This window comes from Vombatus ursinus, unplaced genomic scaffold (assembly GCF_900497805.2).
Source record: "Vombatus ursinus unplaced genomic scaffold, bare-nosed wombat genome assembly UNPS02014863.1, whole genome shotgun sequence".
Classification (NCBI taxonomy): domain Eukaryota; kingdom Metazoa; phylum Chordata; class Mammalia; order Diprotodontia; family Vombatidae; genus Vombatus; species Vombatus ursinus.
In genome coordinates this window covers 9,386,845-9,403,162 of record NW_020954641.1, presented here as the reverse complement: position 1 = coordinate 9,403,162, position 16,318 = coordinate 9,386,845, and the positions used below count along the sequence as shown (strand labels likewise).

General features: G+C 37.3%; 1 protein-coding gene across 3 annotated transcripts in view; it reads left to right on the top strand.

Moving 5' to 3' along the window:
- Nucleotides 1-9,960, top strand: part of KCNIP1 (potassium voltage-gated channel interacting protein 1) — a 139,393-nt gene extending 129,433 nt beyond the window's left edge. For 2 of the 3 annotated variants that reach the window (XM_027841830.1, XM_027841829.1), the window contains exons 6-8: nucleotides 3,259-3,363; nucleotides 7,790-7,852; nucleotides 8,988-9,960. In XM_027841830.1, coding sequence (XP_027697631.1) covers nucleotides 3,259-3,363; nucleotides 7,790-7,852; nucleotides 8,988-9,035 — 216 coding nt within the window. In that variant the 3' untranslated portion in view covers nucleotides 9,036-9,960. The remainder of the gene's footprint in view (nucleotides 1-3,258; nucleotides 3,364-7,789; nucleotides 7,853-8,987) is intronic. The other variant, XM_027841831.1, reaches the window with a different exon arrangement.
- Nucleotides 9,961-16,318: the final 6,358 nt, after the last annotated feature.

Genomic DNA, 16,318 nt, shown 5'->3' with positions numbered 1-16,318 from the left:
CTATTCACCTCAATAACTTAGTCTTGTTCCCACTTCCTACACATGACTTTCTAAACCCTGATTGTTGATGAAGTCCCTCTGCATCTACCTTAGTTTGTCAGAATTGCAGAACTTTCCATTCTTCTTGGGCTGACTTTCCCTTCAATATATTTGCCTACCAGATCTTCTTTACTCTTTCTCAAAACACTTAGACATCTTCTCTTCTCCAAATCTAGGGCTCCTATCAAGCTGCACAGCTTTAATCTTCTCTTCTGTGATGGAATGGGTGTTTACCCTCAAGGTTACCATTATTTCTACTTCAGAAACCTTTAGTTTTAAACAGAATCCTTTAAAATGGTCAAATGGAGAGTCTTTCTCCCATGGGCCAGGATGTAGTCAGGCCCTCTGAGTTTCTCCAAGATGGCACACATGGGGTCCTAAACTAAATTACGCTATGTCTGTATCCAGAGATGTAGCTGGAGCAAGTCAGAGATGTGCTATTGTGGAGTCATGAGAAATGAAACACAGCTGTCACATCATTCTACAGTGTACATTGCTTTAAGGGCCACTAGATGGCGCAGTGAATCGTGTCCAGCCTGGAGTCAGGAAGACTGGTCCTCTTGAGTTCAAATGTGGCACCAAACACTCACTAACTGTGTGACCCTGGGCAAGTCACTTAACCCTGTTTGGCTCAGTTTCCTCATCTGTAAAATGAACTGGAGAAGGAAATAGCAAACCATTCCAATACCTTTGCCAAGAAAACTCCAGATAGGGTCACAGACATGACTGAGAAGACTGAAAAAAACAACAACAATGCTTTAACAATTTACAAAGTACATTTTCATCCATTATCTTATTTCATCCTTGCAAGAAGTCTGTAGGATAAGTGAGACCAATATTATTTTTGATATTTTAGGAGGAAGAAACTCAGCTTTAGAGAAATTAAATATTTTACTCAAGGTCACATGGGTACTGAGTGGCAGACCCAGAACTTAATTCCCTTTCTATGTGCCTGCCTTCCCTTTAAAAGTAGGAGTTTAAACAAATCATGAGTCAAATGCCAGAATAGACGACATTTACAGAATTAATCTCAAAATGAACCCCCAAAACACTGAATCCCCAAAATTTCTTTACCAAACAGTGAACCAACACCTGATTTGGTTTGAGAAGTTTTCCCATTTAAACTTTAAAATACTCTATAAATAATTGAGATACTTACACAATTAAGTACGCTTGAAAACAGATAGCTTGGGTGGGTAGTATAACACTAGTTGTGACAGTAACCAATCAATCATCTAATCAAGGATTTATGGAGCCCCTATTAGGTCAACCCACATAAAGCAAACCTTTCATCCCACCCCACCCACCTCTACCAAGACTTGGGGTTGGGAGTGGGAAAAGGTTGATAGAGAGAAGGCTACCACATCTAGGGTTTGGATTAGGGAAGGTACTAGGTAAACATAAAGAATGAGTAAGTAATTCAGCGCATGATATGAATGTCAAAAAGCTATAAGAGAGACAGTCTAATGCAGTTGAAGAAAGTGGTAGATTAAATCATTTTAGGGGCACAAGGAAAATTACTCTGATTCAAAATATCTGCCTTCCTCCACCTTCCCCCATGCTTAAAATTCTATCATTAGAAATTTATTTCTTTGTATTAAAGTCTTGTGTTTCTAAGGGTCTAGCTGCTAATATGCAAATACCTTTGTGAGGAATAACATGCTAAATTGGTAACAATTTACTGGGAATTCAATTGATCAGCTTGCCTTCCTAAAGCAAAAGGGAAATGAAAGTTGTTGCTCAGTCATGTCTGACTCTTTGTGACCCTATTTAGGGTTTTCTTAGCAGAGATACTGGAGTGGTTTGCCATTTCCTTCTCCAACTCATTTTACAGATGAAGAAACTGAGGTAAACAGAATTCAGTGACTTGGCCAGGGTCACACAGCAATTAAGTGTCTGAGGCCAGATTTGAACTCAGGAAGAGGAATCTTCTTGACTCTAGGCCCAGCACTCTACCTACTGCACTATCTAGCTAGAAGAGGAGAAGGTAAATTTTAATGGTGAGAAGGAAGTTGGATGGTAAAGAAGAGTGTGACACTGAGAAAGAAATAAGGATACTGAATAAGAGAAGAGAGAAAAGAAGCCAACTTGACCTTTGTCATGATTGACTATCAGTGGAAGTCAGAGTTCAGCTTTAAGAAGGCATAGACACCATCTTGAAAAGTCCAAACAATTCAATAAAGAAAGAAAAAGAAGAAAGTTTTCCACATTAAAAAAGGCTGCATTTTCATTTTGAAATATTTCTCTTCCCTGAATTTAGCCTGGCACTACATCATAGTTTTTATTACTTGTTGTAACTATTAAATATGTCTTTATTTTTCCTAATCTTTTTTCCTTAATTCTTTTTTCCTTAAGACATACGCAATCCATTATAGTGTTTCAATGGTTCAACCTTGCAAATGGATATTAATATATGGCTGGTGATAGAATATGTCCTTGGGGCATGACAGATGGGGTGACCACCTTAGCCCCTTTTGGGGAGGGTGGAGGCCTGTGTTGCTGGTGATCAGAGAGTTAACAAAGGAAGGTAGGTGGTAAGAGAGAAGGTAACTCCGTTAGCTGGTGCTAAAAAAGCCCTCAAGTTCATATACCTACAATCAGCCTGTAAAACATAGCCCCTTCCAGACTCTCCCCACAACTTTACTGGAACCAAGCTGGTGAGACTCTCCCTCTCCATGTCTAGGCCCCAAACTCCCTAGCTTTGGCCCTTCTTATCATTTTTTTAAGTTCTTAGCCAAAAAACTTAGAGACTTAGTTCAAGCCAATAGTATAACCTGTATATTTTCTAAAATGGCTGAACCAAAACAAAAATCAAAATATTAGACTATTCCCCAAACTGAGCTGATATTTCATTCAGTTCAAGTCTATCACAACAGAATAAGGTTTCCCTATTTTTCTAGACGTGCCCAGAGGATTCCCCACCCCCTCCTCCCTGTCAGGGGAAATTATGCAAGGAAAGGGGATAGCAGTCCCTTCCATTGAGTCTAGGAGGCAAATAGGAAAGGAAAAGTTCTTAGAGCTCCCCTCTCAGGAGCCCTATTTTCAGCAATCATCCCTAGTCAAAACAGCAGGCAACATTGATCTCCACAGGGAACGCCCATTTCTTGAGTCAAAACAAACAGGAAGCCACAGTCCATACTAAACAAGATGAAACAATGTACCCTGCTCAGATTTACTATCTCAGTTCCCTTGTTCTGTGTTTTTGTGCTCCTGCTCCAGGAGATGATAGATATTGTCAAGGCCATTTATGACATGATGGGGAAATACACTTATCCTGTGCTCAAAGATGACACTCCAAGACAGCATGTAGATGTGTTTTTCCAGGTAAGCCCACATTCCTAGTATCCTTAGCACAAGCTAAGCAAAGGCTATGATAGTCTCCAATGGCTCATTATTGTAATCCATAGACAAGTAAATATTGAGTGCCTACTCTGCCATACTCTTGTACTAAGTAAGCCTGAGAGGATCCCAAGAGAAGTGTGAGAAGCAGTGTCAGCCCTCTTATGGCTCACTGCAGAGGCTCTGGAAGGTTCCACCCGTACTGGAAAGGTTCCAAGCATGATTCTAGTGACAGATGGTACATCTTTTCCAAGGATCAGCCTTGCTAAGTAGCAATTGCTCAATATCGGTAGGCTGGCCACTTGGTGAACAATTCTTTGGTAATGGTGATCCATGAAACAAAGAAAAATACAGAATTTTCCCCTTGCCTGCATAACTCTCAACTACATTTGCAGTGACAGTGGCTTAGTAGTGGAAAAGGTGGAAGAAGGAGCTAAGAAACACAATTTTTAGTCCAATTTTAAATATTAACTTAACTGTTGACAATTTAAATGTGAGACCCTTGTCTAATGACTAATAAGTTAATGTATTAGTGGAAAAACTTAATCATATGAATATTATCATTCTCACTATAATTTTTTTCAGTCATGTCTGACTCTTCATGACCCCATTTGGGATGTTCTTGGCAAGGATACTGGAGTGGTTTGCCATTTCCTTCTCCAGCTCATTTTATAGATGAAGAAACTGAGGTGAACAGGGTTAAGTGACTTGGCCAGGGTCACACAGATAGAAGTGTGTGAGTCTGGATTGAATTCAGGAAGATGAGTCTTCCTGACTCTAGGCCTGGTACTCTATCTATTGCATCACCTACCTGCCCTCTCACCATAAACAAGATCAGAACAAAGAAAGTTGTCATTAAATAGAAGGATATAACTCACAGGTTCCCCTTAGAGAAGCGAATAAAGAAACTGACTTTATCTTTCATCTAAAAACAATAAGAAACCTTATTTCATAGGACATTTGGTCATGTCATAGAGAAGTAAACAGGATGAAAATTTGAAAAAAGACAACCACAAAGATAAATGCAGGCTAAATGTGAATATTTGTTGTAGAGAATGAAGAGGTAGAGTCGTTTTAGAAGAACTCAATAGGACCCTTCACATTAAATCAGCATATACTTTAGTGCTTGGTGATTTCAATGAAAAGGTGAGCAGAAGGAAGGATGATAAAAATACATTAGAAAATAAATGAAACAAGAGAGGCCAAATGTTTGTAGATTATGTAAGATCCTCACATATACATGTCACAAATACATTTCTTTGAGAAAGTGTTTGGGACTAGACATGACAAGTATCAAATCATGAAAATTAATAAACTATCTTAATGGACAGTAAACAACTGGATACCACTGTGGAAGTTATTTCTAGATATCTGTGTGCAGTGAAATCATTGACTTATCAGAGCAATGATCAGAACTAATACCAAATTTTCAAAAAAAAAAACAGATAAAAGAACAGACATCAGCAGACTATCACCATTTCTTCAGGAATTTTAATGCAAGTAAATCAATTACTACAAAGAGGTAACCAAGAGATACTGGTTCAGACTATCTAGTAAGTATCTTGGGCAGCATTCGAACCCTGGTCTACTGACTCCAAGTCTAACACTCTATCTATATTCAAGAGTTTGGTACTTGCCTGTTAGAGAGTAGAGAAATATAAACTACATCATCCAGTAAACAAATGATGAGGCCAAGTCAAGAGCTATGCAGTGCCACTCAGGTTATTGTTCTTCTCGACATCTCAGCAGTCCTGCTAGGTGGAGGCACATCTCTGCTGGCTGGTCCACTCACATTGTTTCTCTTCTGGACTGCTAAGGTAGCATGTCTGTCTTTTAGCAAAAGCAGAAATAGTAATGCCGGGATGTATAGATCTTGTATAAGGTGGGTCCCTGGGCTAGGCTATGAGGAGTTTCCATCTCATTGCAGCAGGTAACAATATAAGTAAAACCTTCTTCAATTAGCTCTTCCAAACTGCAAAGACTAAGCCATTCCTTCACCCATTCAGCTCTTCCAAGCAAAAGTAGCAATGCAAGCTCAAAGACTTTTTCTTAGATCTTACTAGAGATCTCTCCTAAGATCACCTCTACTCTGAGCTTCAGTTTTCTGACCTCTGAGTTTTCTGTGAGCCTTAAACTACTTTACCAGTTTAAGATAGGGTCATGCATTCAATAAGATGGCTCATTTCTATCTCATGGTGATAAACCAAAATCCATATTTCTATCATCCATTCTACAACATAACTAAGCAATGTACATTTATCCTATAGTCACCAAACAGTCCTAGGGACCTCTATTTCCCAGCTATTAACTATAAAGTCCATATGTCAGCCATATGTAAATTAGATGCTGGGAAACAAAAAACTTTAGCCATCTTTATTTTGGGCAATTGCCTTTTCTCTATGAGACTGTTGTGGTTTTTATTGAGTTTCTCTATTTGTCCTTGTTTCTCCCCTTTTCCTCTAGAAAACCATCCACATCTGAAAGGGGAACCCCCTTTCAGACAGAAATCTTCTCTAGCATATTGCCAACAAAGAGTTACACATCAGAAGTGAAATTTAAAAATCCACCGAAGCAGAATAGGATCAGAAAAGAAAGGTTAGCCATGTAGCAAAAGCAAGGGATAACAGATGGACAGCCTGTATGCTCCATCAGTCCCCATGTGCTGTAGCACCAAAAGAGCTGGAGGAAAACCCCTAGCACCCTGAGTGGAACCCAGCAAAGATTTATGGTAGTATGTAGGCAGGCATCTCATAGGATTTGAAGTTATGGATGGGTTGTGAGTTGTACCCATGGAACGACTCCGCTGATAAGTTTACAATTCATAGAAGTACTGAAGCTGGGAGAAGGAGTGAATAATGATGGTGAGATTTGCCTGGCAAGTGGGTTCATGTTAAAAATGAAGCCTTTCTTGATCTCCACTACATTCAACAAATACACACAACTGCTAATGCTCTCCATTCAAAAACTGCCTTGTATTCATTTGTAATATATTCTACATATTCTCATATATATACTTGTCTCTCTCCTGTTAGAAACTCCTTGAGGGTATGCTGTTTCAATTTTTTCTTTGTATCCCCAGTGCTTAGCTCTGTGCTTGGCACATAGTAAGTTCTTAACAAATGCCTTTTCATTGATCAATTCAATAATAATAATAACTTGGCTTGTGAAGCACTTTCTGAATAATTACTACCTAAGATAGAGAGAACAGATAGTAGTTTTCCCATTTTATAATTGAAGAAACTAAAGCTCTGAGATATTGAATGACTTGAGGCAGGATTTCAAATAGGTCTCCTGACCCCGTATCCAGGGCTTTATCCATTATACAATACTGTCTATTAAGGAGTAGAGAGAAAAAGATTTGCTACATATGTAGCATTCATTTATGGAAGGTTCTGAAGGCGAGATCTAGGAATTTAGATTTGATTTGGTAGACAAAGATCTTTAAGTTCTTTAGGACTTGACTAACAATGAAATTGATTACTTTAGGGAAACGAATCTGGTAGTAGTAGAAACTAATTTTTGTAGGGTTAAAAGACATGGAGATAAGTTAGGACTCTGTTACATTAATCTGTGGGGGAAATGATGAGGGCCTGGACTAGGATGGGAGCAATGGAATCAGAGAAGTGTTGGATTCAAGAGACATTTCAAAAGGAAAAAAAAAATCAACAGAACTTTGTAGTTACAGCAAAGAAAAAATAGCTAAACTATAGCCAAGTGATTTTTGTCATAGGATAGAGATGACCTATGTATGTTTACAGGTAGAAGTGGAAAGGCCTTTGAAGCAGGGAAGGGGCACATATTAGTTTTTCAATAAATATTGTTGATGGATTAGATTGATAGTTATGGGCAATAGGTCCTGGAGAGAGGTGAGAACTAGATAGTAGTACTTCCTCTGAGACTAAAGGGGAAAATGAGAGAATAGAGGGAAGGACAGAGGTTTATTGAGGTGAAAATGAGTATCTATGAGAGAGAGAGAGCCTCAGTCTTTTCTGTAAAAAAAAGGTTAGGTCATCCCCTGAGAGTGAGGCTGAGAGACACAGAATTTTAAGAAAAAGGGAGTTTAAGAAAGCTGAGCATTTTAAGGATCTGGTCTAGAACAGCCTCTGTGAGGAAAAATAAGACCAAGGAGTCCCTAACAAGCAATAGTGAGAGTTAGTTGGCATTGAATGACATGGTTTTGTAGTGAGCTACACCTTCCAAATTTTGTTCCTTCCTCTGGCAGTACATCTTCTATAAGATGTGTAATGACCCTTTGTGTAGGGATCTACACCAAGACCTTTTTCAGCAGTCTGGTCTGTGAGAAGCTAACGCCCTACTCCTTTGTACACTGTTTTTAAAAAAAAGGTTAGGAGCAAAGAAACACGTGGAGGGTGGTATTCTGTGACTTACTACTTCCTGTTGTATCTTTCAGAAAATGGACAAGAACAAAGATGGTGTTGTGACTTTAGATGAATTTCTTGAATCCTGTCAAGAGGTGAGGGGAATTTTCATAAGTGACACTTGATGAGGGCCCGGGGATTCTTTGGGCTCCAATAGGAAGAAAAGAGGGAAGCTGCTGTCTGTGTTTGTCCTTCCAAATAGTGGCATGATGAGTGGAATATGTATATAGAGGCATGTAAGAGCTCTGAGAGGGCAATTTAGTGCTGTACATGTTATGAGACACTGGATCTCAGCCCACATGAAAAGAAAAAAAAACTATCTTCCCCCTACAAAACAAACAAAAAGAAGCTCCATGTACAGCCAAATCTGTGCCCAAACCACTGGCCCACAGATTGCCTACAGATAAAGTGAACTGATGATAATTGTGCACTAGTCCTTTGAGTAGATTCAGGAACTTCCTCAGACTTCACTTTAAGGAAGAATGACTGGCCTATGCGGTTCCCAATCAGTGCAGTCACTAGTTAGTCAGTCGACAGGCATTTATTAAATGCTTACTATATGCCAGGCACTGTGCTAAGTGCTGGGGATATAAAGAAATGCAAAACTTTACATTTCAGTGGCTTTCAAACATACTCAATAGCCCATAGCAGTTTCAAAGCATCAACTTTTAAGGTCTCACTTGCATGCTTTGCTATGCCTAGTTTTGTCTGAAAGGCTAGACTATATACTCCCTGTCTTTTTAAAATATATATGTAATATTTTTATTTTTCCCCAACTACACATTAAAATATAGATACCCCCTTTTTTAAAGATTTTTTTAACTTTCTGGGCCCCACTTTACCCTTCTATTCTTATGTAAACACATGGCAGGTTTCTTTCTGAGGATGTGAACTGGATTTGGGATCTGTTGATTTGATAGAAGTCTTAGACATTCTCCCCCCCAAAAAAAAGCAATTTCAGAGTGCCTCATGGTCCTGCCAATTCTAACCACCACCCCTCCCCTTTCATACATTGACCCAGTCCCTGCCCCTCTCTGAGCCACAATTTCTCTATAAAAAATAGACCTGACAATCTTGTCCTTTTTGTCTCACAGAGGAGAGGAAGCTAGGAAGCTAATGAAAGAAAAGATGTGAAGCTGTTTGGAGCTGCCCCCAAAGGATATGTCACCAATTCCTCATGTGGTGATTTCTCATTAACTCTCTTTATCTTCCCCTTGCCTCCCTGTGCAGGATGACAACATCATGAGATCCCTTCAACTCTTTGAAAATGTCATGTAACCTTAAGTTAGTAAGTGAGACATCTGGACATCAGAGACATTGTGCCAGGAAAAACAAACAAACTCAAGAAACTGAGCAATGCCCAGTTCAGATTTTCCACACCAACTCTGAGCAGAAAAGCTTTTAAAGAAGAACTTTGGGAGCATTTACCACTGGATAATTCCTATGGACACCCACCACCTGCCACGGTCTCAGAATGCTAAGAATCCTGCCTATTCTTTCTTCTTTTTCTCAAGAGACAATGATGGGACTTTATTTCATTTCAAAAGCATGTGAATCTCTTCAGGCCACTGCCACCATAGACAGATCCCTCTGCTCAAAGCTTTATTGCTATCGCACAGTAATCTGTGTGTGCTCCCACATGACCCCAACTCAAAAGCTCCCACACTCAATGATGCCAGGAGCACTGAGTGGTGAGCCTGCTCTGCTGTTTGCCTGCTTGCTGTGCGTGGAAGCTACTCAGCTCATCCTTCAATGTCATCCTGTACCAACATGCCCTTTCATTTAAACTAAAAAACAAAAACTTGTGCAGTAAGGCCAAACCAGGGCTATATTCAGAAAACCAGCAACAGATTGATTCCCTTTCCAGTCCTTCGGGGGTGGGTTTGGTTGATTCATAATGACATATTCTCATGACCCAAATTCCCTTGATGTTTCCACACACAAAGGCCATTTACACTGTTCTCTGCCCAACATCCATGATGGCAATTTAGTCCTCTATCTTTCCTGGGAGGGAAAAGGAGGGGATAAACTGGACTATGGTATGACCTATGGCACACACTAGTGCTCTCTGTAGCAGCATTTCCTCCTACCCCAAAGCCCAGCACTGCATGTCCCACCCAGCTGCCCTTTCCCAAGGTCATCTCTAGATCCTTGTAATTTTATACCATGTTCTAATCAATAAACATGACTGTTTCTTATGCTATTAAACTTTATTTTCTTTATGATTAGATTGGTTTGGGGAGGTGGGAGAGGCAAAGGTTTGGTCAGCAGTCAGGGCATATCACCCAGAGCCAATCACTGTTTCTGTACCTCACAATAAACGAGAAGAATAGATAGCACTGCAGTATGAGTAGCTCTACCTCTATCTCATTCCAATCAACCAATAAACAAGATCTACTAAGCACCTACTGTGTGCCAGGCACTGTATTAGGTGCAAAGGAAACAAAGACAAAAGTGAATAGTTCCTGCTCTCAAGCAGTTTACATCCTGTTTCCGGGAAACACCATCTATGTGAATAACCATATTATGGGTACAAATATGGATACAGATACGTGTTGTTCAGTCATGTCTGACACTTTGTTACCCCATTTGGGGTTTTCATGGCAAAGATACTGGAATGGTTTGCCATATTGTTCTCCAGCTCATTTTATAGATGAGGAAACTGAGGCAAACAGGGTTAAGTGACTTGCCCAAGGTCACACAGCTAGTAAGTATCTGGACCAGATTTGAACTCAGGTCTTCCTGACTCTAGGCCCAGTACTCTATCCACTCTGCCACCTAGCTGCTCTGGATATCTATAGCTATATATATCTATCTATATATCTATGTGTGTGTGTATATCTATATTATATATATTCATATGTATATACATATATAATATATATATATAGAGAGAGAGAGAGAGAGATCAGCATACATATTATATCTCAGCCTCCACTTCCTCCTCTCTCTCCACCCCTGGAAATCTGCAAGGTCCTTGAGGGTAGAAACTTTTCTTTTTACTTTTTATTTCTAGCACAGCACTTTACACCCAACAGAGGAAACTCTGGTTTCCATAGACAAAACCAGTTAAGTTAAAAGGAGTAGCATGTATGGGGAAAAGATAATGAGCTTGGTTTTGAATATGTTCAAAGAGAGCCCCTCTACTATGAGTGGAGCTGTAGCAGAATCACAAATCCTAGACTTAAAGCTGCAAATATTAGAGCTAGAAAGGACATCTAGTCTAACATTTAGCTTCTATAGCAGAGGAAACTGAATCCCAGAAAGAGGAAGTGACTTATCCAAGGCCACACAGCTAATTCATGGTTGAACTCCTGACCAAAAGACCAGATCAAGTCCTGCTCTGAAGCCTCTTAATGTCATAGAGGTTACAATGGGTTCTCCAAGTCCATGCCAGCAGAGGACAAGTTCTAGCAGGCTCTAAAGACTTTGATGTGGCTCCAAAGACAGGTATCTGTCAGGTATCTGAGCCTCAAACAGGAGAGGCATAGCAGCAACAGGTTAAGGAGCAGAGGGCTATAAGGATCCATTTGTAGACTGCCAACATTTATTTCCTGCTAGTATTTTAAATGTGAGAGCCTCATCCAATGACTGATTGACCCACAGCTGGAGGAACTAGATCATATTGATTTTGACATTCTCACTAAAAATGAAAACAGAAGACATAAGGAAATAGAAGCTTAATGAAAGAATGACTTGCAGGTTTTCTTTGGAAAGGAGTCAGGAGAGTTTGCTTTATCTTGCATTCCAATAAATCAAGAACTATATAATTCATTTTGCCTTGTTTATAAGGCAATAAGGCATGAAAACAATTATAATTTATGCACCAACATTTAAGATCCTCAAAATTGAAATAGTATAGACCTTGATTCTCAGTGATTCCAACACAAAGACATATGGGAGGGTAAGAACTGGGAATGGGAACTCTTGGGTGAGGAAATTACCTTTACCACTGCATTTTGACACCTTTTCTACAAATAATTTTTCTTAGTGAATTGCCTAGAGCACTGAAAAGTTGTGTAATTTGACCAGGGATACACAGCCAGTTGGAGTCAGAAGCAAGACTTGAACCCAGGTGTTCCTAACTTCCAAGTCAGTTTGCTATGCACGGCACCATGTGGTCTCTTATATAGAACATGGCAAAAAATATATAACATTTCTACAAAAATAAAATTGACCATGCCTTAGGCAGGAAATAACTGATTACTGACATGGCAGTTACAGTCTGATCAACTTTTGGTATACAGTCAGACCACTGACTTGTTAGCACAAAGATCAAAATAATGAGAAGAAAAAAACTAAGATATGTCTCATAATGAAAATATCTCCAACTCGAATTATTTAAACAAGCTATTGTCATTGATAAATTGCACATTTATCATCATAGACTATCATTTCCCAAGAAAGTTTGCTTATGTAAATCAATTGTCACAACATGAAGATCAAGAGAGTCTAAACACTATCTCAGTTAGCATATATAATTTCCTTGCTAAGTGAAAAATATGGCATCCAAGGGTGAACCACTTTAGATGAAGGAAATATAACACAAATGGAGGAAAATATAAATCTAACTTGTAAATTTAAATAGTTTAAACAGTCCAACAAAATGAAAGAGAGAGATAGATTGGATAAGAAACCAAAACCTCATAATAAGTTGCTTTAAAAAAACATATCTAAAATAGAAGGACATGCAACAAATAAAAACAAGGGGCTAGAATAAAATTTATTATGCATCAGGTGAATAAAAAAATAGTAATTGCAATCATGCTATCAGGCAAAACAAAAAACAAAAACTCACAATCTAAAAAGTGATTAGAAAAAAGAAAAGAAAAGAAAAGGAACTATAGACAAACCAAAACCCCTCTTAAACTCATATGCTCCCAATGCCTCAGCACCTAAATTCATAAAGGAAAAATTAACTGAATTACAAGAAGACATAGTAAGTAATGCAATAATAGCAGGAGACTTTAATATCTCTCTCCATTTTGGACAAATCTAGCAGAAAGATAAATTAAAAGGAAAATATAGAATTTAACAAATTACTGGAGAAACTAGAGGTAAAAGACTTCTAATGTCTCCTAAATGGAATTGACAAAGAATATAAGTATTTTTCAGCACCACATTTTGCAAAAACTGACCTTTTATTAGGACATCAAGATATTGCAAACAGCTGTAAAAAGGAAGAAACAGTAAACACATGTTTTCCAGACCATAATGCATAAAAATACTAATTAGTTCATGAAACAGAAACAAAAGACAAAGATTCAAGTGGCATCTTAAAAATAAAATCCTAAATAATGAGTGGGTCAAAGAACAATCACATACAATTAAAACATTATGTGAATTAATAATTATGTGAAAGAAAATAATAGGAAGGAAGGAAATGAGCATTTATTAAGCACTTCATGTGCTTAATATGTGCTGGACTCTTTACTAAGCACTTTACAAATATTATCTCATTTGATGTTCACCACAACCTTGTGAGGCAAGTTCTGTTATCATCCCTGTTTTATAACTGAGGAAACTGAGACAGGCAGATAGAAGTTAAGTGATTTGCTAAAGGGTCACACAGCAAATCTGAGGATAGATTTTTAACTTAGGTCTTCCTGACTCTAGACGCAACAACTCTATCTATCCACTGCACCTAAGTGATAGAGTTCAAATCCTGTCTCAGACATTCACTAGCTTTGTGGCCCTGGGCAAGTTACTTAACTTGTCTGCCTCAGTTTTCTCAACTGTAAAATAGGGATAATAATAGCACCCACTTCCTAGAGCTGTTGTGAAAATCAAATGAGATAATACTTGTAAAGCATTTAGCATAGTGCCTAGCACATAGCAGGTGTTTGTTCTCTTACCATTCCCCTTGAAAACAATTAAGCAATATGTCAAAATTTCTGGGATGCAGCTAAAGCAGTCCTTAAGAGAAAATTATATCCCTAAAAATATATATTAACAAAATAGAAAAAGAAAGGATTAATGAACTAAATATATATTTTCTAAAAAAAATAGCCAACAAATAAACAAATGTACAATAAGCACAAAGGAAGGGTTATGGAAAATTAGAAGAGAAATGGATAAATTAGAAACCAAAAAGCCTATCAAATGACAAGAAAAAAACTAAAAGCTAGTTCTTCCAAAAGACTAAAAAAAATTAATAACATAACCAACCTGATTAAAAGGAAGAGGGTGGAAAATCAAGCCAATAATACAGCAAATAAACAAAGTAGAAACACAACAAAACCAGAAGAAATACCAAGAATGATCAGAATCTCCTAAGCATACTTATCTCCTATGCAGACTTGTATCCTAACCGAACTAAGAACACAAAAAAAGAGGAACACTTTCAACAGCATAAAATACCCAAACTAAAAGACTCCCAAGTAGAGTTCTTAATTAATATAATCTCAAAAAAGAAATGGAACCATGTCTAAAGGAGAGTCCAAAGGAAAAACCTTCTAGTCACAATGGAATCACAGGAGAATTCTAGCAAATTTAAAGAACAGTTAAGAGTACTACTACACAAATTATTCTCAAAAACTGAAAAGGAAAGGATTCTATCTAACCCCTTTCTTGAGAAATATATGGTCCTAATACCTAAGCCAGAGAAGGATAAAAAGCAAAGAACTATAACCCAATATCATTGACAAATTTTAAATAAAATCCTATGAAAGACATTACAGCAATTCATCCAAGAAATGATTCAGTAATAATCAATAACATTTATATAAAGAACAAAAGGATTCAAAGATGATTCAACATTAGGAAAACAATCAATCTAACTAATCATATCAAAAGCAAAAACACCAAAATCACATGATTATTTCAGTAGATGCAGAAAAAGATTTTGACAAAGTACAACCACTCATTTCTGCTATTTAAAAAAACATACAAAGTATGGGCATAAAAGAGCCTTTTTAATATCATAAAAAGTATCTATTTGGGGCAGGTAGGTGACGCAGTAGATAGAGCACTGGCCCTGGATTCAGCAGGACCTGAGTTCAAATCCAGCTTCAGACACATAATACATACTAGCTGTGTGACCCTGGGCAAGTCACTTAACCCCATTGCCTAGCCAAAAAAAAAAAAGTATCTATTTTTAAAAAAGAAAGCAAGCATCATTTGCAATGAGATGCCCTAGAAGTTTTCCCAATAAATATAGAAGCAATAGAAGGATGCCCAATCTCCCCACTATTATTTGAAATGGATCTAAAAATGCTAGCAATTTGCTAGCCAGTTAGCTAGAAAGAACACAAGAAAAAGAAACTAAAGATGTAGAGATTGACAAAGAGGAGATAAAACTGTCCCTATTTTCTGATGATGTAATAGTTAGAAAAGCTTAGGTAATCAACAAAGATACTGAGACAATAGCTTCAGCAAAGTTGCAGACTACAAAATAAATCCACAAAAATCAACAGCATTTCTATAGAATAACAACAAAATCCAAGAAGCAATAAGAGAAAAGAAAAACCAATAAAAATAACTTAAAATGCATAAAACATTTGGGGATCAATCATCTGACGAAAAAAACTTTTATAGACCCAAATACAAAGTGTACCTTAAAGACATAAAAAACAACTTAAATAGGTGGGAGAATATTTAGTGCTCATGGCTGGGCTGCTCCAATGTAACAAAAATTACAATATTGTCCAAATTAATTTATAGTTTAATGCTATACTGATCAAACAATCAAAGGGATACATTATAGACCTTGATAAAATATTAGAAAAATCCATTTGAAGAATATCAAGGGAAATAATGAAAAGAGGTAAGAATGAAGGGAGAATAAAACTGCCAGACTCTACATTATGAAGCAGCAATCATCAAAACATTTTATATTAGTTGGTTGTTTTTTAAGAGTAGATCAATTGAATAGACCAGACAAGGGAGAATAAGAAACAACACAACTTAATAACTCAATGTTCAATAAAACTAAAAACATAATTTACTTATGAAAGAACTTACTATCTGATAAAAAAAAAAACTACAGGGAAAACTGAAAAACAGTCTGGTAGAAATTAGACTTAGACCAACATTTTACGCTGTGTTCCACAACAAATTAAAAATGGATATATGACCTTAATGTTAAAGATAACCGCATACACTGAATGGAAGAGAAATTTCTCACAGCTATGGGTAGGAGATGTATTCTTAACCAATCAAAAGATAGAAACAATTACAAAAGATAAAATGGATACTTTTGGTTACATGAAACTAGAGAACTTCTGTACAGACACCATAATTGTGTTTCAGATAGAAGAAAAGTAGTAAAATGAGAAAAAAAAACTAACAATTTCTTAGATAAGAGTTTAGTATTCAAGATATATAGACAACATATCTGTGTATGTATATGTATATGTATGTATGCATATGTGTGTGGGTATGCAGGTATGACCAAAGTGTATTCCCCAACAGATAAGTCATAAAAAGAAAGGAGCAAAATTCTCAAAAGTAGAACTTGCAAGCTATTAACATCCATATAAAAATGCTTTACATCACTAATAATAAGAGAAACATAAATCAAAACAATCCTAAATTTTACCTCACACTCTGTAAATTAGTAA